Genomic DNA, 25,042 nt, shown 5'->3' with positions numbered 1-25,042 from the left:
AAAAAAGATAGTTTGCGTGGCTGTTTGACCTAGAGACTATGGAGTGTCTGAGGCCGGCCTGAACGCTTCCATCCAGCCTGAGGTAGGTGACGGTGGGCAGCTGTGCTTTCAGCAAATCCTGCTCCACGATGTCCAGCATGCTCTTCAGCTGGCAGAAGATCAGAATGCGGTGCTGGGCCACAACAGCCTCTGTGCCGCCATCAGCCGCTCCGCCAGAACCCAGTCCGCAGTCCAACAGCAGCTACAATCAATAGGACAAAAATAAGAACACACTGCCAATGTGTTGCTTGCTTATATTTTATACTAGATGACAATTGATGCTTTGTAAATTTGTGTTTACAAAGTGAACTACAAGGGGGTAAGTAAATTATCTGTAAATTTTTGTTCTGGAAGTGAAACGATCCTTTAATGATTTAAGAACAACCTAATATTTGCTAATATCAATGAAAAAAAAACTAATAAGAAAAAAAAGGGCAGATACTCATTTTGAAAAGGAAATAAAAAAACATCCTAATAATAGATCAAAATAATGATTAAAAATAATGTAAAAAAAAAAGTCAAAAATATAAGAAAAAAAAAAAAAGGCTGACACTCATTTAAAAAAAAGAAATAAAAAAAAAACATCCTAATAGATCAAAATAATAATTAAAAATAATGTCAAAAAATTACAATAATAATAATAATAATAATAATAATAATAAGTCAAAAAAGTAAAAAAAAAAAAAAAAAAAAAATAGTATAATTAAAAAAAAAAAATTGACTTTTTTTTTAAATTGACTTGAGTATTAAAACAAATTATACTACTACTACTACTACTACTACTGTCAAAAGTTTAAAAAGTGAAATAATAATAATAATAATAATAATAATAAAAAAAAACTAGCACGAAAAAAAAAGGGCTGATACTCATTTTAAAAAGGAAATAAAAACATCCTAATAATAGATCAAAATGATTAAATGTAAAAAAAAAATAAAGTAAAAAATAAAAAAATATATATAAAATAAAAAATAAACAATTTAATAATAATAATAATAATAATAATAATAGGGGTAGGGCAATTTCTAGAGTAACATTAAACTGTAAAATGACTGAAAGCAGGATTTTCAGTTCAGATACAATTTTTCACAAAAAGAAAATGTTTTATAAAATGATAAACTGCACATTTTAGCCTTTAAACCATTTTTAAGAAAGTATTAATTATGTTAACCTAATTTCCAATAAATGAATGAAATGCAGCACTCTTATTCAAAGAAATGATAGACTTTTGAAGTTGAATCGTCACATTAAGCAATAATATCGCAATTCTGGTCCCCAAATGTAAGACCTCTTGATATCATAATTAAGTGTATAACTTTCTTATACAATTTAAGACTTATTGCCTCAAATATGATACAACTAAATTTACTTTTTAGGGACTAGCGGAAACCTTGTGAAGAAGTTACTTTGCACGATTGTGAAAGCTAGCTTGTCTCGTATGTGAGCTGGGTGCATTTAAAGGCCTCAAGGCCAAACTGACTGACTGTGTAGGCCACACTGTCTACGTGACTGCTTATGAATCGAGAATACAGAAGGAAGTACCAGAGATGGGAGATGCCACAGAATAACAGAAAGCAGACATAGATAACGTGTTCAAAACTCCTTAAAATCCTGATAGCCAATTCAAATCCTAAAATGTATATGCCTCTGCAACCACCCGAAAAGTGGTTGATAAGAGAAGTTCTCTTAAAATAATAATAATAATAATAATAATAATAATAATAATAATAATAATAATAATTAAAAAAAATATATTTTTTAAATAATGTAAAAAAAGAAAGGGCTGATACTCATTTAAAAAAAAAAAAACATCTTAATAGATCAAAAATGATGATTAAAAATAATAAATGATAAAAAAAGAAAAAAAATTACATAGTAATAATAAAAAAAATAAAAAAGATTAAAAATAAATGATAAAAGAATAAAAAATGAATAAGTAAAAAGTACATTTTAAATTAGTTATTTTTTTACATTATTATTTTTACTTTTTTTACTTATTGACATTATTATTATTATTATTAATATGTAAAAAAGTAAAAAATAATGTAAAAAAATAACTAATTTAAAATTTCATTTTACTTATTAATTTTTTATTCTTTTATTATTTCAATCTTATTTTTAATTGACTTATTTATTATTATTATTATTATATTATGTAATTTTTTTATTCTTTATCATTTATTATTTTTAATCATTATTTTTGATCTATTAAGATGTTTTTTATTTCCTTTTTTAAAATGAGTATCAGCCCTTTCTTATTTTTTTTGTACATTATCTTTTAAAAAACTTTTACTTAATAAAAATAATATCTTATTTTTTTATTTTTGACATTAATGTCAAAAAATAGTAATAATAGTATTTTTAATCATGTAATCTGTTAGGATGTTTTTTTTAATTTCTTAAAAAAAAATAATGTCAAAAAACAATAATGTCAATAATAATAATAATAATAATAATAATAATAATAATAATAATAAGTAAAACTAATTATTATTGTCTGATAATTTTTTTATGAACAATAAGCAATTGTGGAAAGTATTACTGATGTGGTCTTTTCTACTTTATAACAAGGTGATGTTTTAAAGTACAGATATGTGAACAGCACCTGTTTGAGGGCTGAGAGTTTTGGGGCGTGCTGAATGTCTCTGAGGTTGGAGTGCTGGCTGCTCAGCTGTTCGGTGATGTGTTTGTACTCTGGGTGTTGAGGGGTCAGCACCAGTGCTGGGTGATTACACAGCTTCCTCAAATACTGTAGAGCCTGAAAAAAAAAAAAAAAAAATCCAACACAACATTACAGACTATTCGACTGAGAGGAGGATAATCTTGCACTCTTATAAGACTTCCTGGGATCAACCTGGAAGACGTGTCCGGTGGCCTTTAATTTGGGTTTCTCTTCCTCCTCTTCCATAGACGACGTGGAAATAACATCATCCACGCTCACCTTTGCACGAGACTTTGCAAAGTCCTCGTACAGTTGAACCTGAGCAGACACAGTTAAGAGAAAAAAAAAAAGTTAAGTCACTTTAAAAAAAAAAAAAAGAAATTCCTTATTTTAGATTAACTGAAGTGTTTTTGATGTTTTGTGACTGCTACGAAGAAAGCCAAACTGAACTACGGACAGTTTGAAATGCTGAAACAAATATCCCCTTTGACACATAATGAAATCTCTGAATCATGCTGTAATCAATTTCACCAGCCACATCCTTGATAAAAACATCCTGTGTTTAGTACCTGTAGAGGACTGAGGTTGCAGTAGTAATCTTGTATGATCTTAGGGGGCAGATCTTGAAGCACATCATCCTTCATTCTCCTCAGTAAGAAGGGCAGAACCTGTCTATGCAGCGCTTCCATTGCCAGCACACCTGAAAAACACATCAGCACATTGTTTTAGACCAAAGATAAAAACATTATTAAAAACAACGTAAGGTCTTAACAGTACAGTTCACCCAAAAATGTAAAATACCCCATGATTAACCCTCAAGACATCCTAGGTGTATATGACTTCTTTCAGACGAATACAATCAGTTATATTAGAAAATGTCCTGGCTCTTCCAAGTTTTATAATGGCAGTGAATGGCTGTTGAGATTTTAAAGCCCAATAAAATGCATCAATTCATCATAAAAAGTGCTCCACATGGCTCTTTTATAAAGGCCTTCTGAAGCGAGTCGATGTGTTTGTGTACGAAAAATATCCATAGTTATAATTAGGGCTGCACGATAGATCGTTTCAGCATCGTCATCGATGTACGCATGCGCGATAGTCACATCGTGGCAGTCACGATGCAGGGCCAAAAAAAAAATTATGTGTGTCTGATTTAAAAATGTACTTTGTGTATTTCTAAACTTTCTATTCACGGATCTATATTTGTCTAAAATAAAAGTAATTAACTCATGTATAAGGGTTCTTTAAAAACTACAATGCACACGTTGCTTCACCTACTTCATGCATGCAGTCTCTGCGTGCACATGGCAAAATGAGCGCGGGACGGGAGAAAAGCGCCGAAATGGAAGATTTGGTCGCAAAAAGAAACGCAACGTCGGTCATATGGAAGTATTTTGGATACAAAAAGGATGCTGCTGACCAAAGACAGGTGCTTTGTCGGGAGTGCCTGGCAGTTGTTGCCACAACTCGCGGAAACACTATTTTAAGGGACCGTTCACACGACGTGCCTAAAAACGTGTGGAAAACGCTAGGCGCGCCGCTTTCTCCTTCTTTCCAAAGCGCTCTGTAAATTGAGTGGCGTCTGCCGTTGCTAAGCAACCAAGACCCGCGCTCTCCTAAAGACGCGGAAGTTTCAGCAAAGATAAATAAACAAAAATAAATGGATTTCCAAAACTAAAAATTGCTTGCAGTAGCTCAGCTGTTACAGGGATAACATTTTTTAGCAGCAATGATCAGCTGTTCCTCCATCTTGGCTAAGCTTTTAATGTTTTTCGTGAAAGGAAGAAGCTGATTTCCCTTTCATCAGGGTAAAAGCAACATTCATTATTAATTTCATATTAGAGCCTTGATTTGCCTGAATTGACAGTGAATAAGGTGAGTCAAACTGTTTATGAAACTACCCAGCAAGCAATTTTTGGTCTAAAAGACGTCTATTAGCCGTGAAAACACAGCCCAGACGTCTAGGCTAAAACAAGTTTGTATTTGGGTTGTCAGTGAAAATTTAATAGACGTCTAAACATATCCCAATATTAGACTAGTCATCAATTAAAAAATAAAATTAAACCATAAAACCTTGTAAACATTGCTGAGTTTGCTTACAGGATGGAATGCCATACATCTAACTAGTTATTTTGCCAAAAAATAAAAAATAGGCATACAACCAAATTCAAGGTTATTTGGGCTGGAAGTGGGTTACACATAGCCGGACTATATCGGGTTTATAGTTAACCCAGACGGTGAAATGACGACTATTGCTTGCTGGGTACCCAAAATAAGCTTTAAAAAGTATTTTATTTCAGGGTTGATTATACTGTACTTTTACTTTTTTTTTTATTCTTTGAAAATGCTTACAAAATTACCCCAATTATTCGATTTTTAAGCAGTTCAAAACAACCTGATGAACAAATCAATTTGTTCGCAATATATATCGCAAGAATAAAATATATTGCAATGTAATTTTTTCCCAATATCGTGCAGCCCTAGTTATAATTATATAAACTAATCTCTAGCTTACTTTCGTATGCATGTTCACAAGACAGTGGCATTCAATTAGGCAGCAATAATCTGAGGAATGGAGGGCACTTAACTATTTGCACAGTAGATTGATTTGTATTGATGTGCATTTCTGTAAGTGTATTGTATTGTGTAATGTGGATTGTTGCGAATCAATGTTAGACAGTAAACGCTATGGGATGCGAGACAATTTTTGGAAGAAATTCCAACAATAAAGTGAAATTGAATTGAAAGTTCTAGTGGATGACATAGGCGCAGCGTAAGCTCTGGTGGGAATATGCTAGTCTTGTGAGAACCAAATTTCTCCTCTTGCCTTAGATTAAAACTACAAAACGAGGATTTGTAAATGAGGAAATGTTGGAGGATTTAGATATGCGACCGGTGTTTTGTTTTGCTCTCTCCTCTGCGCTTCCACGTTCGTCGTCACTTCTCATCTGAGCTTACGCTACACCTACACTGCGGCTCAAAAGTTTGGGATCAGTACTTGAACAAAAACACAGAAAAAAAAAAAGTATATTGTGAAATATTATTTCAGTTTACAATAATGTTGTTCTATATTAATAGGACTTTAAAATATAAATTTATTCCTGTGATGCAAAGCTGAATTTTAAATCAGCCATTACTTCTGTTTTCAGTGTCACACGGTTCTTCAAAAATCATTCTAATATGCTGATTAATTACTGTTAATATTAATGATGGAAACAGGTTCCAAAAAATATTAAGCAGCACAACTAATTCTTTTTTCAGGATTCTTGATGAATAAAAGGTTAAGGACAGCAATTCATTCAATATAAATCTTTTCTAACAACATAAGTCTTTGCTTTCACTTTTGATTAATTTAACATCCTTGGTGAACAAAACTTAAAAAAAAAAAAAAAAAAAAAAAATATAATAATAATAATAATAATAATAATAATAATAATAATAATAATAATAATTTATTGACCCCAAAGTTTTATATGGCAGATTATATTGTTACAAAAGATTTATTTTAAACTAATGCTGTTCTTAACTTTTTATTTGTTAAAGAATCATGGAAAAAAAAAACAGGTTCCAACAAAATATTAAGCAGCACAACCGTTTTCAACATTGATAATAAAATCAGCATATTAGAATGATTTCTGAAGGATCATGTAACACTGAAGACTGGAGAAATTATGCTAAAAATTCAGCTTTTTGTTTCAAATGAATAAATTACTTTAAAGGCCTATTTTCTATGTGAATATATGTTTTAATGTTGTGAAATATTATTTTAATGTAACAGTTTTTCTGTATTTTTAATCAAATAAATGCAGCCTTGATAAGCATAAAAAAACATCTTTAAAAACCATTAAAAATCTTACTGATTTAAAACTTTTGAGTGGCAGTGTACATCCTGTGCATCAGCTGGAATGCCTCTCTTGTGAACAGTTAGCGGAAGCTAGAGATTACAGTTTATAAAGTTTTAAACATGAATATTTTTCTTACACAGATACATTGAGTCATTTTTTTAATAATACTCCCATTGTATTTGTCTAAAAGTAGAAAATCTTAAGCCATCCTAGATGTATATGACTGAGTAAATCATAGGGTCATTTTCATTTTTGGGTGAACTATGCCTTTAAAACAGGGTTCAGTTTTATGAGATTCGCTCATCAAATGATTCCCTTAGTCTGAAGCTCTTCTTGACCTTCTTATGCTCTGCACTAAGACGTCTGTGATGGTACAATGAGAAGAGACAGAGATGTGGAGGAAATAAATAAATAAACTCACCTGCTTCCTGCTCGCGTGAGGAACTTTTTGCATCTCGACTGGCGAGGATGGGCTTCCCATAGCGAGCAGCAAACTGACGCTCGGTACCAAGAAAGCCTGGCATCAGGAAGTCAAATAGAGACCACAACTCCAGAACATTGTTCTACAGAGACAAAAAAAAAAATACAAGTACAGTTCTTAGCTTGTCAAATTCAAACTTAACAGCGTTTTTAAGCCAAACTTCATCTACATGACAAAGGCACACGACTATTCAGAGGTTTGGGTCAGTAAGAATTTTATTTATTTATTTTTTTTACTTCACAAACAGGATCACTAAAAAAATGAAAATTCTGTCATTACATTAATCTTCGGAAGACAAATTAAGATATTTTTGATGAAATCTGAGAGCTTTCTGACCCTGCAGAGACAGCAATGCAACTACCACTTTCAAGGCCCAGAAAGGTAGTAAGGACATTGATAAAATAGTCCATGCAACATCACTGTTTCAACCATAACGTTATGAATCTATAGTACAAGAATAGTTGTGGTACTCTCGTGAATGCGCGTTGAAGATATTGCTGAATTAAGTCATTTATTTTGGTTTTCTTTGGGCACAAATTATTCTTGTAGCTTCATAAATTTAAGGTTAAATCACTGATGTCAGAAAGCTCTCGGATTTCAGGGTCAGATTTCATCAAAATTTCTTAATTTGTGTTCAAAAGACGAATGAATGTCTTGTAAAGAGTAATTAATGACAGAATTTTTATTTTTGGGTGAACTATGCCTTTATACTTATACAATACTTATATTCAGCAGACATTGAATTGATCAAAAGTGACAAAGGCATTTATAAATAAATGCTGCTCTTTTGAACTTTCCATTCATTAATAGATTCTAAAAAAAAAAAAAAAAAAAAAAGTATCAGATAATAAATCTTTCTTGAGCAAAAAAAAAAAAAAAAAAAAAGACACTTTCTGAGAGAACATTGCTCTGAACTTTCTCCTCTGCAGTTTAAAAGCTTGGGGTCAGTAAAAAAAAAAATTATATTGGCAATGTATACAAGCCATCCAAGAGTTCAGCACTCACCTGAATGGGAGTTCCTGAGAGGATTATTCTGTAGTTGGCAGTTAACTGCTTGATCGCTTTAGAAAGTTTGGTCTTTCCATTCTTAATGACATGACCCTCATCAAGGATACAGTAATTAAATTTAATATCCCTGTATGAGAGAAATAACATTTAAATATTAAGGCTTTCCATTTCCTCCACTGTATATAAAGTCTGTGAATGATTAACAATGACAAGATGTTACCTGAAAAAGTCAATGTCATTCCTAACGACATCATATGAGGCAACAACGAGATTGTGTTTCTTCACCTGGTGCTGCAACCTGCATAGAAGAAGAGAGAAAATTGTACATGCATTTCCTATTCAACTTTTTTAAAACAATATTCATTTAAGAAACATTTTTTTTATTAGGGTACCATGCTCTTTCCGTAGGGGGGCCAGTATAGTGCAGAGGATTGAGGTACTCTTTAGAGCAGAACTTGCCAACCTCATCCACCCAGTGTCCCGTCAGGGTGGGCGGACACACTACTATGGAGGGCATAGGGCAACAGTCTGGAGCCTTTGACCTGGCGTACTCCTGGGCCCTGCATACATGCAGCAACATTGGTTTTTGGGGTCCAGGGTCACATATAGTTACTATAGAAATGCAAGGCCTTCTAAACAGTCTTATATAGCATAGGTGCATTTGTTTTAATAGCCAAAAATACATTGTATGGATAAAAATGATCATTTTTTCTTTTATGCCAAAAACCATTAGGATATTAAATAAAGATAATGTTTCATGAAGATATTTTGTAAATTTACCGTAAATATATACAAAATTTTTAGTAATATGCATTGCTACGAACTTTAGACAACTTTAAAGGCAATTTTCTCGGTAATTAGATTTTTTTGCACCCTTAGATTCCAGATTTTCAAATAGTTGTATTTTGGCCAAATATTGTAGCAAACCATAAATCAATAGAAAGCTTATTCAATCAGATGGTTTATAAATCTCAATTTAAGAAAAAAAAAAAAAATTGACCCTTATGACTGGTTTTGTGGTCCAGGGTCACATATATAAAATGTTGCAAAGCTGTAGGATGGATGAAGTTGGTTTGGGGTGTACCTGAGGAAATGATCGCCTGCCAGAATACAGATGGACTGCAGAGTCTTTCCAAGACCCATATCATCACACAAGATCCCATGAAGCTTGTACTTGTTCAAAAATGCCAACCAGTTCACTCCATCCTACAAAAGAGAACAGGACGAACTTGAAAAACAGAATGAATCACCAACAAGTTATGCAGTCAGATTTTTTAAATAACAGTTCTTAGCCTCACTTCAATCTCAGGATTTGCCAAAAAATAAAAAAGACATTTCCATGGACAGAAGCTTAAAAAGCAAACACACCTGTTGGTATTTCCTGAGCTCTGCTTTGATGGGCACAGGAATCTTATAATTTTCCAGTTTTCTTCCATCAAGCAGCTGCTCAAGGAAGTGTCGTTCTCTGGCCTTCTGTCGAATGAGATCTTCAGACATAGACGGCGGGTCTGGGATTCCAGCCTGAAAGGAACAAAAACCAAGATGAAAAGGAAAAAAAGTTATGCAACAAAGTGATGAGCTCCACCGTACTGAGAATAGACATGCCTTGACATCCCACAAACACTTTGCTGTAAGTCATTAGAAATTACAGAAAGCATGAATGCTGGCTGGACTGTGCTGTTTACTGATCTCTCACCTCAAGAGGAAGCAGTCGGATCAGGGTTGCAAAGCACTGTGTGGCCATGAATCGCACGCTGTCACAGGGGTCACTCATACGGCCCAACACAGGAACCACCAACAGCACAATGTAGGGCACAATCTCTACATCCAACTGCTCCATTACACCTGGACACTGTGCTCAGGAATAATATTTTGTTCTGAACACCACATACACATTAAATGTTTGTAAACTACGGTTTAAAATTTAAGGTCAGCCAGATGCATAGTGCATGCCTTACTCAACCTGGATGAATCTGGCAATCATTTAAAGGGTTAGTTCAAGCAAAAATTACCCTCCAACCATGCTAGGTGTGTATGACTTCCTTCTTTCAGATGAATCCGATCGGATTTATATTAAAAATTATCCTGGCATTCCAAGCTTTAGGATTGCATGGGCAGGTGTTTCTCTTCATTAGTCCAATAAAGTGCATCCATCCATCTAAAAAAAAATAATAAAAATGCCTCACGTCTCCAGGGGGTGAATAAAGGCCTCTCTTTTAGCAAATTGAATTGAAATTGAAAAAAAAAAATCCATATTTAAAAAATTATAATCACTTTAATCAAGCTTGTGCCAACTGTACACGGAAGCCACTTTGGGCGAATGACAAAGGACGTCGGTGTTGCGCAAACATCAGTTGAGTCTTGCACAATCCAACGTTTGTTTACAGGAGCAAAGCTTTTCTTACTTTAGCAAAGAAAAAACAGTCTCCTCTTGGCTTGTATCGAAATCTACCAACAACTTTCTTTACAAATCCTCATTTTGCACATCTAATTTGTGACTGGTTTATTTTGATCTCTCCACGGTGCATTAACGTTCGTCAGCTCTAAGCGGTGCATGCACACCAACGAGTCATACGTTTTCTTTTAGAGCTGCTTTCGTATACGACTAGTTGCCACAAACTAGATTAAAGTGATTCTTACGTTTTAAATATAGTTCTTTTTCTTGTAAAAACTCAACGATTCGCTACAAGAGGCATTTATTCACCCCCAGGAGCTGCGTGAGGCACTTTTTGTTATGGATGGATGCACTTTATTGGACTGATGAAGAGAAACATCCCGCCTATGCCATTCTAAAGCTTGGAAGTGGCAGAATAATTTTTAAAGGGATAGTTCACCCAAAAATTAAAATTTGATGTTTATCTGCTTACCCCCAGGGCATCAAAGATGTAGGTGACTTTGTTTTTTTCAGTAGGATACAAACTAAGTTTAACTTAAACCGTTGCAGTCTGTTGCAGACAAAACTAAATTAAACCCTGTGGCTCGTGACGATACATTGAGATCTTAACACACGAAACAATCAGTCTGTGCAAGAAACTGAACAGTATTTATATAATTTTTAACCTCTGATCCACCGCAAAGTCCAACTGTCCTGAGCATGTTCAAAAGAGCCAGTGCGTAAACAATAACTTTAGTCGATCGGGCTCAAAAGTTGAAAAGGTGAAAAGTCAACACTCCCAGATGAGTTCAAGCAAGCAAATGTAATTTTAGTTTTTAATTGGTTGCAACAATCAGGATGACCACACTTTGAGCAGCCGTTGTACCCACAATCTCTCTGCACTGTGTAAACAATGAGTGACGTATACGCACAACAGCGACTACTATGCCAGAGCACACGTCCAGGACAGCTGGACATTGCAGTGGATCAGAGGTAAAAAAAATTATATAAACACTGTTCAGTTTCTTGCACAGACGAATTCTTTTGTGTGTTAAGACCTCAATGTATCGTCACAAGACAGGGTTTAATTTAGTTTTGTCTGTGGATGTTTTTTTGACTCTCAAACCGTGGGTCCCATTGACTTACCTGCACAAAGTCACCTACATCTTTAATGTCCTGGGGTTAAGTAGATAAACAAATTTTCATTTTTGAGTGAAGTATCCCTTTATTATAACTCTGATTGGATTCGTCTGAAAGAAGGAAGTCATTTACACCTAGAATTCCTAGATGGTGAGTAAATAATGGGCAAATCTTCTTTTTTGCATGAACACCTTTGTGAAATACAAGAAAAGAGTTTGATTTTCATTTGTGGTATGCAGAGGATACAAGCCAGGGCTTCGATGGCTCCCTCCTGCTTGGTGTTGTCATCAATAGCACCCAACCAGGGAAGCACATGTTCCAGAAACACATTCATGGTCTCCATAGTAGCGATCTTGCTGAGCACGCCCACACAGCGCGCAGCCATGTGACGTACAGCTGTGTATGGATGCTGCAGACAGGTGCACAGGAGAGGCAACTGCTCCATCAGCTGCAGATAGAGACACAGCAAGGAAAGTGGTTAAAATGCCACTGTTCATTCAGTGATGTTAGATGTTCTGGAAAGTTGTGAGTGTGTGTACATACCAAAGGGATGAGCTCTTGGGACATGGCTCCTGCTGTGACCTCCAGCACCTGCAGAGAATTCACAAGCTCCTGAGCAACAGAGTCTCCCTGCTTCAACAACTGGCTGGAATCTGGAACAAACACAAAATGAGGAGCAGGAAGAGCATTTACTAAAAGAATAGTTCACCCAAAAATGAAAACGTATCCTCGGGCATCCAAGATGTAGAGGAGTTTGTTTCTTTATGAACAAATTTGGAGAAATTTTGCATTACATCACTTGCTCATCAATGGATCCTCTACAGTGAATGGGTGCTGTCAGAATGAGAATCCAAACAGCTGATAAAAATCTCACAAACAAAGAAGCTGCATGTTTGTTATTACAAAATACATCATTACAACACATTAAGCCGCTGCTTCTGGCTAAAGTAAGAGTCCTTCATCTTTAACATTGTGAGGAAAATTTGTCTTGTCTGAAACAGGAGAGAAATATGCACAAGCACTGTTTATAAGTGAACACAGTCCGTTCTAAAGTATGTTGGTGAATTTTGATGTGAAAGGACAAAAGGGAATCAAGTTTTTGAAACTGGAGAAATATGGACTCACATTTTGGTCTAAAGCAGTGATTTGAATATAAAATATCTCAATAGCAATGTTTCCATCACCCTGTCATCAGAAACGAGTAATGAAAATGCTACATTTAGAATAAAAATCCCTTAATTCACAAGAAAAGTTTACACTTGCATAAGGTGGTTTCTGACTTGTGTGAAAAAGGGTTAATGCAGATAATAGGAGATGGAAACATTTGTCAAATAAATTCCTCCATACGCATCAAAAAAGTCATGTGACTTCGCATTATAGGATGGCAAAACCTGACTAACCAGCAGACCGATCTCATTGCACAGCATCTGAAATATGCTCATTCTTAAATGCCCAAGCAAAGTCTGTCATGGAAGTATTTCTGTATAATTGCCTCCCAGAACTCTTAAACAACTGTGTTCCCAAACAACAGGCATCCACCTCTGAAAGCAACAACCACGTTTGTGTTTCTTCTGCTCACTCTGAGGTGCATGTAAATTATATATGAAAATTATTATATAAACTGGTACTATATATCACTTAGAAGCCACTGAATAACGAAGTGGCAATTTTGTTCTTTGTCTCGTTGGATGGAAACTGGGCTACTGATGGATTCGTTTCTTCCAAACATGCAGCTTTTTGCTTTACAAGATGCTAACTGATTGCCTGGAGTGATGTGGATTAGGGCTGGGCGATATGGCTGAAAACTATATCACGATATCAGTGTTTCATATCGGTCGATATCGATAATTATTGATATTTTTATGACCCATTTAAAATAAGGACCAGGAGAAAAATATATTACACTCAAGCATTTTTATTTTAAACTTAATAACTGAGGGGATTATGATCAGAGGCAGGTTAAGACAGAAATGTCAACAACCATGGAAAGCTCAAATAATTAAAATGTAAACATAAGTCTAAAGTCACAATATACACTTAATTATCTCTTAATGCTCACTTCAAACCCCATTCATTGTCGATGAAGTGAATGGTCAAGCTAATGTATGGCCCAGAAGTACGGCTTGACCACAGGTCAGAGGTTGTTGCAAAGTACTTGGCTGATAATATTTATTTCTGCACAGATTGCTGGTTGCCAGTAGCCAACATTACTTCTTTCCCAGTACTTTAGCCTATACTTTGTGTAATAACAAAAATATTTATTTAAGTGAAAAAATAAGTCCAAAACTTTCAACATTTTGAACAATAGGGCCTTACAATCTTTTTTTTTTTTTTCAGAAATTCTTGTTTTAATTTTTCTGATAATCAAATGAAAGCAAAATCACTGATTTATTTTTTAAAAATAAAAATAAACGGAGCTTTACTGTTAAAATTAATACATAGAAGAAAAATTATATTCAGTTAAAAAAAGGTTTAATAATAATAGTATTTTTTCAACAATTAAGTGGTGACTCTTTATTTTAATTTTTTATCATATATATTGTTTTATGTAAATTATTTAAATGTGAACATATAAACACCTACATTATACTGTACAGTAATACAAGACTAATATTGTTCTGTTACATGTTAAACCGCACTTTTATTTTGACAGGTTGCCGTGAAGTTTCAGTGTGTAATACAGTATGAATGATGCTAGTTTCACTAATGAAACGGTAAAATTGACAAAAAGTGACACTCACAGCAGCTTTGGAGATGTATTTATTGGAGTTTGTCTGTTCATGTGAGATGCAAAGGCCAAAAATTAGCGGGAGCGTCACGTGTGCAGTATGCGTGTAGTGAAAATAAAACGCGCCTCCTCCATTCAAACATATAGAGGCAAACGGAACATGCAGGATTCTTATTGAAACGGTCTTTTTGCGTTTCAGTTTTCACAGACACTAGTCCATATCGCGATCTGAACTAATTAACAGACCAACTTTTGATTTATTGATCCAAAAATCGACGAATTCCGCGGCATTCCGCCATAGTAAAGTCCGTTTTTATGAATGGAGTCCGCGATCCCTTCTGCGAGTAGACATTGTAAACGCGCGATCATGTAGAGACAGAAATCAAATGCCGTCGTGTAAATAAGATAAATAACAAGGTTATTTAGTTCGTTTAATACAACAACATGGACCCGTTCTGTAGGAAAGATAACCTTAACTTCTATTGTGATCTGGCGCTATGAACTGGACGTTAAAGGGGGGCTGGGCGGGCCGACGAAGAATACAAAATATCGAACGTTTTATCGAACACATTTTTTATTGATATCGATCTCTTGTCTATCGCGATATATATCGTTATCGTTTTATCGCCCAGCCCTAATGTGGATTGTGATGTTTTTATCAGCTGTGTGGACTCTCATTCTGACGGCACCCATTCACTGCAGAGGACCCGTTGGCAAGCAAGTTGATGCAATGCTAAATTTCTCCAAATCTGTTCCATTGAACAAAAACTCATCTACATCTTGAATAACGTGAGTTTTCATTTTTGGAGTACTGCTACTTTAAAATGAACTGAGATTGGTGAATAGCTTTTTATAGTTCATATTAATGTTTCCTAATCACTTGTGGGAAAAAAAGGTTAACAAACAAAGTTAAAACAGACATACCAAATCCCTGAGCATCCAGCGCATTCCTCAGCGGACCAGTCATGGACTCCCAAAGATATGGCAAAGTTTTTGTCAACTCCTTACTGAAATGCCTGGCAACTGTCATTAAGCAGAACTCTGCCCCTCTCCTCTGGATAAGACATGGCTTCTTGCTCTAGGTTAGTATTACACCGAGACAGTTAGCATTACTCATAAGATCACTTAAGAGAACACAATGAAGCTGCTAGGTATAACACTATAAATACCTCATCTGTTTCTGTGGTAATGCTGCCTCCGAGGGGAAGGTCGTTGTTGGTAGTTTTAGGGGCTTTGGGTGTGGGTCCTCTCTTACTGGTGATGGCAAATGCTGCTTTCTGATGCCGGTAAAGGGTGATGATGCCCTTTGTCTTGTTCACCATGTGATGCATCGCATCCTTCTCTGCCACAGATGCTGCAGGACAGATTAAAAGGATTAGTTCACTTCCAAAATAATTTCCTTATAATTTCTTACCCCAATGTCATCCAAGATGTTCATGTCTTTCTTTCTTCAGTTTTTGAGGAAAATTTTTTTTTTTTCCAGGATTTCTCTCCATACAGCGGACAAAGCATTTGTGGTTAAAAAGTATATAAATGTTTTTTTTTTTAGAATTTATTTTTTAAAATAGGTTTCACTAGATAAGACCATTATTCTTCAGCTGGGATCATGTAGAGCCTTTTGAAGCTGCATTAAAACTGCAATTTGGACCTTCAACCCATTGGGCATTATTGAAGTCCACTATATGGAGAAAAATCCTGAAACATTTTCCTCAAAATAAGACACTTTACAAACAACTTACACACAAATTTATCATGATTGGTCTCTTTCACCTTTACTGCTCTCTTGTATTGCTGGAGTGCTGGCTGGTGGGACCGGACATGCAGCACTAGGGGTGAGCATTGGGTCTACACACACCGAGCCGCAGAGATTCTTCACAATCTTGGCATTCGGACAGGGAGATCTGGCAGCGCACAGCTGTAGCAGGCGGGCAATGTTGGAGGCCGCATAACCCTGGACGAGCGTGTTCTCTTCGCGACGGGCCGCCTCCATCAGAGGCCTGACAATAGGATTGAGTTTATCCGGCAACATGGCCAGTCCAACCACAGCGCAGGCAGTGAAGGTATGAACTCTCAGCTGCAGCTGCTGCCACTCGGCCCTGGTCTCGCACACAGTGGAACGAGCCTGCAGCCTCTTGCTGTCCAGCGGCTGGAACTGACGTGACTTGAGGTTCAGAGAGGAGGTGCATTCGGAGAAGATGGTGGTCACCTAGAGAGAATCAAGGGATGAATAAGTACCTGAACTCAATATTTCATTACTTTAATCATTATTATAATACAGTTGAGGTCAAAAGTTTACATACACCTTGCAGAATCTGCAAAATATTAATTTTACCAAAGTAAGAGGGATCATACAAAACGCATGTTATTTTTTTTTTTTTTATTTACCACTGACCTGAATAAGATATAAGATGTTTACATATAGTCCACAAGAGAAAATAATAGCTGAATTTATAAAAATTACCCCGTTCGAAAGTTTACATACACTTGTTGTTACCTGAATGATCCACAGCTGTTTTTTGTTTAGTGATAGTTGACCATGAGTCCCTTGTTTGTCCTAAACAGTTAAACTGACCGTTGTTCTTCAGAAAAATCCTTCAGGTCCCACAAATTTAGTTTTTCAGCATTTTTGTGTTTTTGAACCGTTTCCAACAAAGACTGTATGATTCTGAGATCCAGCTTTTCACACTGAGGACAACTGAGGGACTCTTACTCAACTTTTAAAGGTTAAAATGCTCACTGATGCTTTAGAACAAAAAAAATTAAGGGCCAGGTTATTAAACTTTTGAACACAAAGATGTGTATTTATCTTATTTTGCCTAATATATTTTTTTTCTCCATTTAGTACTGCCCTTTGGAAGCTACAGAAAATACTTACATGTTTCCCAGAAATAAATAAAATTTACCCTGATCTTCCAAAAGTTTACCTTCCGGAGTATCAGTGACCGGTTGTCCACAGTGTGAAAAGATGGATCTCAAAATTATACAGTTATTGTTGGAAAGGATTCAAATACACAAAGATGCCGAAGGGTAAACAAGGGACTCATTAACAACAATCACTAAACAAAAAAAACAGCTGTGGATCATTCAGGTAACAACACAGTATTAAGAATCAAGTGTACGTAAACTTTTGAATAGGGTCATTTTCATAAATTCAACTATTATTTTCTCTTGTGGACTATATGTAAACATCTTTAATGTGAAGTACCTTATTCAGGTCAGTACAAAAAAAAAAAAAAAAAAAAAAAAAAAAAAAAAAAACATTTTGTACGATCCCTCTTATTTTGGTCAAATAATTAAAGATCCCATATTGCCAAAATCGAAATTTCCTGGCTTTTTTCATGATAACTGAGGTCTAGGGGCTATGTAACTACCATATGAGTTTCAAAACAGTCAATCCACAGTAAACTGCACACAGCCTGCTTAAAGTAGCTGTTCATTTTCACAAGCCGCTGTGACTTCCGTAACGATGTGAAGTCCGATCTACTCAGTCACCGCCTTCAGTCACCACCCTGAGCACCAATCACGTCCCACCCTCCTTTTGTCAAACCTAGACAATATCGTGTCCATAACATTGCTAAGCAACAACAACACGGAAACTAATCTAGAAAACCCTCTTCAGTCCACAGATGTCAAAACGACATCATTGCACAGGCTTCAGAACAACGTGAATATAAGAGACCAGAGGCACGTCAACTTCAGCCTCTTTCACACAGCGATTCTGGTAAATACACGGATAATATTTCCCATGATTTGTTCCGGAGTTGTTTGATTTGGTTCATTCACAGTTGTTTTCCGGAATCTGTGCATGCTTTACACACAACCCATAAAGACGTGACGTTTGGATGTGAGATGTAATGCGACGCGTACGTTTCACTAAGCTGAAACTAACCTGAACAAACTGTGCTTCAGTGCTGATAGTGAGGCACTTTGCACGTATTTTGTCGTGAAGAGTCGCAGGGTAACGTGCATCATCACTACAACACTGCCTTTATGGTTCTGGCTTTTGTTCACACAGCACTCGTTCCCGTAATTTTCCAGAATCAGCGCGCATTGTGAAAGGGGCTTTACTAAAGCAACAGTTATGTAGCTTACTGCATTCGGTGTTTGAAAAAGAAAAAACATTAATGATCATTCTGAAATATCCTGTTGAGTATCAGCAGGCTAGGCTCTCTCTATGGCTCTGGGTTCGGCTACAACGATACATGACCGTAGTTACCTGTGATTGGCCTGGCTGTGCGTCACTCAGAAAACAACAGGCCAGAAGATCAGAAGAGAAATCAGAAGAGAGGCTCATGAATATTAATTAGATGGGCCAAAATCGACCTGTTTTTGACAGAGCTCCTAAAAAAGGAGCTGTAAAAATATATTGAGATGGATTTTGGCACTTATACCGCAAATATATATTCTTAAGGACATCAACAACTAAAATAAACCTCCAGAAATGTGTACAATATGGCACCTTTAACATTTTGGAGATTCTGCAAGGTGTATGTATGTATGTATGTAAACTTGACCTTAAAAGTTTACTAACAAGAACTGACCTTATTCTTTCTCTAGAATTTCATTTTTTTTTTGTATCTGTTTGCGTCTTTTACTAACCAGCTCATTAGCTTGATCAATGGTGAATACAGTGGAGTTGATTCGTTCTCTCACATCAATCTGGGCATCAGCCATCAGCGCTATGAGCTGTTTACATTCATTCTGCATGCGGGTAAAAGGAATGGCGATCTCGTCGTAGTACAGTTGCTCTGAGAGAATAACCAGCAATCGGGGCTGAACCACGCTGGACAGCAGCTCACACTCCTGTGATTCAAGACAACACATCATTAACATGTTCAAAAATAAACTTGAGATTGACCCTCTCCCGTTCTCACCTTCTGAAGGCCTGCCCACTCACAGATCACCATGGAAACCGCAATCCGCTGCAGGGCCGATTTGGAATTGAGATGGAATAGTAAAAGCTGTGCTAGAGACTCGGCAGGCCGGAGTTCCTGAGAAGAGCTATTCAACCGTGGGTCACATATACAACTGCACAGCGCCCCCAACAGCCTAGGAGGATACAAAAAGCAGTCAGACACAAATACAACACAGAGAAACAAAAAGTTGAAAGAACTTCTCCCCCACACACTTTGCAGCCATTAGACGTGCACGTGTCACCACATAGTCTCGCGTGGCAGGATCTTCGGTAATTGTCTCCGCTCCACCGATGTACTCCTGGACCGTTTCCTTCACTGGAACAGATCCCTGTCGAGTCTTTCCAGTACCCTTCTCCTGCGGAATAACAGAATGAAGCTTAGAGCAGATCTGCTTTTGGATGAGTGGGAAGTGTGAAGGTTGTAGGATGGATTAGTCTCAGCCTCAGACAGCATGCCCACAGACCACCCACAGCCCGTTCGCTGACTGTCTGATGCATACCGTATAGGAAAAAACTGGAAAGCAGTTTCGTAATCTGGTAAGCACTAATATAGAGTTTAAAAATCAACTTTGAGTCATATCTGTACTTATTACTTTTGAACAGGCAGAAAGTTTGCAGCACGTGTACAAGTTTGGAGTTGGATTTATGAATGTTTTTGAAAGTCTCTTTTGCTCACCCAGGCTGCATTTATATGATCAGAAATACAGTAATATTGCATATTACTATTTTAATACATTTTTTAAATGCAATTTATTCTTTTGATGGCAAAGAAAAAAAACAATTTCAGCATCATTACTCCAGTCTTCAGTGTTACATAATCCTTCAGCAATCATTCTAATATGCTGAAGAAACAATTCTCCTGCTGAAGAGCTGTTTAATATTACTACAAGGATTCTTCAATGAACACATTTTTAAAAAAGAAGAGCCTTTATTTTAAGTTTTTGTAACAATGCAAAAGCCTTTAGTGCCACTTTTGATCAATTTAAAGCATTGTTGCAAAACAAGTTAATTTCTTTAAATACAATATGGTAGCTTACGCATAAAAAATATGAAGATGTGTGTGCGATGCTTTATAAGGTCAAATGGATTATTTTTTACAGTTTAGTACAAGTAAGGAAACCTCCACCCTCACCTTTAAAGGAGACCTATTAAGCCCCTTTTTACAAGATGTATTATAAGTCTCAAAATACCCCACAGATCATTTATTATATAATTAAGTGAAAGCAGAAACATGCTGCTTTCATGCATTTCTCTTTAAATGCAAAATAAGCTACTGCTTCCCACCCTCTTTTCCAGAATTGGGCAGTGCCTTTACAGTTCATATCTCAGATATTCTGTAAAAAAAAAAAACATCCATTTGGTTTTGATTATGATGTCTGTCACGCTGAAATTGCATGTTTTAAACCTTATTAGTTTAAAGGGGTCCTATTATGCTTTTTCACTTTTTGCATTTTAGCCAGTGTGTTGGTGTGTATGTTCGGGCATGAAAAAAAACAAAGTTACAAATCTCAAAGTCCACTCCAAAGGGAGAACGATTGGTCCGCAAACTGAAGCATGTGCACCGAAAGTGGCTGTCACGCAGCATGCAAGTAATAAACTAAGTTCTCTTTCATGTCTTATTGCACTTAAATACACAAGTTTACATTAAAAACACACGAGTTACAAAAACAGTGATTATATCTGTGAAGGTAAACAGCTGGGAAAGAAATCACATTTAAATTAGATCTGTGTGGCAGCAGTGTAATTTACAGTAAAATCAATAAATCCACTGCTCTCTTCTTTGCTCGAACTTTCGTTACGGCGTTAGAGCCATTACAGCGTTGTCGCTTGCGAAAACACAATGGTAACACTGGAGGTGGAAACTTGCAGATTAAGGGGCATTAATATTATAATCAGATCCCCTTTGTATGTCACGAGTGAAACTAAATCTGAGCGACTCGTATCACAAGCTTGCATAGAAAGGCTTCCCCCAACAAAAAAGAAAAAAAAAATACTGGCTTGTTCTTTTTCATGTTTTCTGGGTTGGTAGATGCACCAGGGACAGAACTTAGATTTAGAAAAAAGTTAGATTTTCATGATATGTCACCTTTAAGCGGGCCTTCACTTCCAGCAGCATGTTTGAGTCAATTGGGATGTGTGACGCTTGCATCATCAAACAGAGCCAGGCGCCCATCCATGGACAGCTGGCCGCCACCACATACTGCTGCGGAGCCTGTCGCAACAACTCCCCCCACACCTAGAAAACCATCAACATATTAATAAACGAATTAACATACCAATCAGACAAAACATTCAAGGAGTATAACAGAGAAAGTAATGCCTTCTGTATCAGCTCTAGGATCTCCTGGTTGCTCTCCAGGATGCAGGACTGAAAGATGTGTCTTAACATGTCCTGCATGATGGGATTCAGCCACACAGCACAACTCTGGAGGGAAAATCATAAATTAGAGCAGGAAACGGGAAAGTAGAAATACTTGAAACTTGACTTTTGCTAATCCTTCTCGTGTATTTGACGTCACAGATTATCCAACCTGGTCAGCTTTGGAAAGCAATGTAAAGAGGGTCTCTAGGGCAGCCCGACGAACAGAAGCGATTGTGTGTCTCAGGAATGGCCATACTCGAGGAACCAACACTGTGAGAGACTGGTGCGTGCTAGGAAAGGAAAAACAGGGTTTAGTGTCCCTTTTATCATTGTGAGGAAATGTGGCATTAATATATTTGAAGAGAGAAATCTCACCTGCATTGGCGAACCTGTGGGTAAGTGAGCAGGGAGGACAAGAGGGTCATGATGCTGTTTGTTGAAGCGGTGAGATCGTCCAGCTCTAGCAGGGCATTCCACAATGTGTCCACAATGAAGGGAACCTATAAAGCACACATGCAGGTTATAGATACAAAGGCATTAACTAGGGCTGGGCGATTTTTTCGATTAATTATTAAATCGAGGTATCGCAATTTTTTTTTTAAATGAGATACATTGTAATTGCACCAATGGCAGAATAATTAGGAGGCTTGTCTGACTCAGACCACCTGATGGCGCGCCTAATTAACCGCTCACCTGTGAGAGTGCTCTATGTAGGAACGTAATAGGCTACAGAGATAATATCATAGAGATGGACGGCTCTTCACGTCAGGATGACCTTGTGCCAAAGAAAGGTAGTAACGTTTCATCTGTGGTTTGGAAATGGTTCGGATTTGAGAGTTCAGACGTCGAACAAACTTGTCAAATGCAAAATATGCAGAAAGTCAGTTTCAACCGGCAGTAGCACTGCCGGTTGAAACTGACTTGTGCTGCGCAGCACCACTAATTTATTCTAACATTTGCGAGAAAGTTCGGATTATGTTCCGAAAGTTCGTAATGGAAATGCAGGGTTCTTACACCTTTTCCAAAGTAAAATTCAAGCACTTTTCAAGCACTTTCAAGGTGCATTTTCAAGATTTTCCAGCACTGTGGTAAATTACTTATTCACATACATGAGTTCTTAATTTTAAATCAGATGTTATTGTGCTATTAAAAAACAACTGTCTAGATTGCATATAACATTGCCCCATATTAATAGTCACCATTCAGTATACAAATTATATAATTTAAAATATATAATTAATATAATTTACTGAGTATCTGTAGTATTTAAAAAAAAATTTAAAGGCTTTTTAAGACCTGCACAAATAAAAGTAATACTGTATGAGTGGAGTAGGGCAATGTCTATGGTAACACATTAATGACTGGTATAAAATGACTGTAAAAAAAAAAAATATGATAAACTAAAATTCTAAAACTTGAAAACTTTCTAAAACTTGGAAGGATTTTCACAAATACATTTCACATTTCAGCCTAAAAGTACTAAAAGGTAGTCAAAAAGACACTATAAAAATTAATAATACAATTTAACTGGCCCAAATGAAAAAAGACAATTTTTTAAACATTGAAAATATTTTTGATTGACATTTAGACTTCTATCTGATTTTCTATTCACAAATATCAAGGTATTTTTTTTTTTCATTATTTACAGTGTATCTGCAGAATTTTTAAATATCAATTTAAGGCAATTTATGACCCTTTTTAAGAGCTACACAAGTAAAATGAACACCGTAGTGGGGTTGAACAATGTACAGTAACATTAAGCCATAAAATGACATGATTTATAATTCAGATTTTCACAAAAACAAAACATCTTATACAATGGCAGCCTTTATACCTTTAAAATGGATAAATCAAGTATAATTTATTTAAAACATAAATATTACTGTCTTAATTGTTTAGATTTTTAGAAAGCACATAACTTTTACATTTACAACTCTTATGTGTTTGCTGCATAAAAAAATGGGCCAATATTTGTAATAATCTTACTAAACAGCTGAATATTCGCAAATTCATTCCCTGTCACGAGGGGGCGCTTTAGGAGTGCTGAAATTCTACGGTTTCCTAGTAACGGCTGTAGACAAATCAGCATTAACGCAGTTTTATCATATATATATATGTATATATATCTATGAGTTTTATCAGGCATGAAATGTAAATGCCAAAGACACGTTTCTGAGGACAGTCGGTTCCCTTCAGATACATTCATATAAAGACATCCGTGCCGCGTTTTGACTTTGAAATGTGCAGCGTGTATGTTTATTCAGTATGACATCATTCCCATTTGAAGTTTTATCCAGCCCTATCGCGATTCTCGTATTTCCATCCCTAACTCTTAAACTTATAATTAAGCCTTTTCTTATACTATTTAATACATTTAAAACTTTTTATGGCCTTAACTTTGATACGGCTAAATTGACGAGTTTGTAATGACTAGCACGAGCCCTCTACTTTAAGATAGTCCGGTGAAACATTTTGGTAGCCCGACTGGAAAACACAATAGCCCCGGGACATCGGGCTGGCAATTTTGCGATCCCCAAATTCTCGTTTTAAACATAATTCTTATTTGTCGTTTTCAAGCCATCAAGGACTGATGCAACAACCTCCTGATAACTGGCATGTTTTATCTACCGCTCTGTTCCATCAGAGGGCGCGCATCAAGAAAGACCGGCAGATCACACTACAGCCTCACGTGCACACTCGAGCGGAGCTGTTTTTTTTTTTTCTTTTCTTTCTTTTACATATTATAACAAGCATAACAAAAAATAACTATTTAGTATGAAAGCGAATTAATATGAAACCGATGCAACTGCATATTCAAGCACTTTCAAGCACTTCATCCAAAATCCAAGCATTTTTCAAACCTTGAAAATGCTACATTAAAATTCAAGCATTTTCAAGGAATTCAAGCACCCGTACGAACCCTGGAAATGGAAAGTTCGGACATGGTTCGGATTTGAGAGTTCAGACGTCGAACTAACTTTTGTCAAATGCAAAATATGCAGAAAGTCAGTTTCAACCGGCAGTGGCACTGAAGATGAACAACTGGACCCATCTTCAGTGCTTTGGACATCGTCTTCACAATGCCATTGGTAAGTATGATTAATAATTCAAGCATTGAAATCGTAGTTATTCAGATGTTATTTCATTAATAGCTGAAATGATGATGATGATGATTATTATTGTTTTGCTTTTGTAATAACAGTGCCAATCACTTAATATGAGTTTGTTGGTTATAGATTCATATTCTGCAATTATGAAGGAGAAAGCTCTTTACAATATTTCTGTCAAAGTACAATGACCTGCTATTATAAATCTTTCTTTTTTTTTTTTTTTGCTTTGTTTTAACAGAATAAGGTGTGAAAGACCACAGAGTTGACCGTGCAGTTGCAGTGTGCAAGGAGGTTGTGTTTTCCTTCAGCTGGAAAAAGAGAAGAGATCTTGCATCTGCACAGGCTGAGCTCGGCCTGTTACTTAAGTCATGTTGTTGTAA

The 25,042-nt window shown here is 36.1% G+C and overlaps 1 protein-coding gene across 1 annotated transcript in view; it reads right to left on the bottom strand.

The window, feature by feature from the left end:
* Nucleotides 1-25,042, bottom strand: part of btaf1 (BTAF1 RNA polymerase II, B-TFIID transcription factor-associated) — a 45,899-nt gene that overhangs the window by 3,997 nt on the left and 16,860 nt on the right. The window contains exons 13-35 of the mRNA XM_073834862.1: nucleotides 21,928-22,052; nucleotides 21,722-21,842; nucleotides 21,511-21,615; nucleotides 21,277-21,426; nucleotides 19,404-19,546; nucleotides 19,150-19,324; nucleotides 18,875-19,078; nucleotides 16,046-16,481; nucleotides 15,445-15,629; nucleotides 15,200-15,353; nucleotides 12,091-12,200; nucleotides 11,794-11,995; nucleotides 9,730-9,878; nucleotides 9,402-9,554; nucleotides 9,118-9,239; nucleotides 8,426-8,593; nucleotides 8,254-8,331; nucleotides 8,031-8,160; nucleotides 6,966-7,107; nucleotides 3,269-3,399; nucleotides 2,892-3,017; nucleotides 2,643-2,795; nucleotides 30-241 (exon numbers count right to left, since the gene is read on the bottom strand). Of these exons, the coding sequence (XP_073690963.1) occupies nucleotides 30-241; nucleotides 2,643-2,795; nucleotides 2,892-3,017; nucleotides 3,269-3,399; nucleotides 6,966-7,107; nucleotides 8,031-8,160; nucleotides 8,254-8,331; nucleotides 8,426-8,593; nucleotides 9,118-9,239; nucleotides 9,402-9,554; nucleotides 9,730-9,878; nucleotides 11,794-11,995; nucleotides 12,091-12,200; nucleotides 15,200-15,353; nucleotides 15,445-15,629; nucleotides 16,046-16,481; nucleotides 18,875-19,078; nucleotides 19,150-19,324; nucleotides 19,404-19,546; nucleotides 21,277-21,426; nucleotides 21,511-21,615; nucleotides 21,722-21,842; nucleotides 21,928-22,052 (3,674 nt within the window). The remainder of the gene's footprint in view (nucleotides 1-29; nucleotides 242-2,642; nucleotides 2,796-2,891; nucleotides 3,018-3,268; nucleotides 3,400-6,965; nucleotides 7,108-8,030; nucleotides 8,161-8,253; nucleotides 8,332-8,425; nucleotides 8,594-9,117; nucleotides 9,240-9,401; nucleotides 9,555-9,729; nucleotides 9,879-11,793; nucleotides 11,996-12,090; nucleotides 12,201-15,199; nucleotides 15,354-15,444; nucleotides 15,630-16,045; nucleotides 16,482-18,874; nucleotides 19,079-19,149; nucleotides 19,325-19,403; nucleotides 19,547-21,276; nucleotides 21,427-21,510; nucleotides 21,616-21,721; nucleotides 21,843-21,927; nucleotides 22,053-25,042) is intronic.

The sequence above is a fragment of the Garra rufa genome, chromosome 2 (genome assembly GCF_049309525.1).
Source record: "Garra rufa chromosome 2, GarRuf1.0, whole genome shotgun sequence".
Taxonomy (NCBI): Eukaryota; Metazoa; Chordata; class Actinopteri; order Cypriniformes; family Cyprinidae; genus Garra; species Garra rufa.
This window is presented reverse-complemented; position numbering and strand designations above follow the sequence as displayed.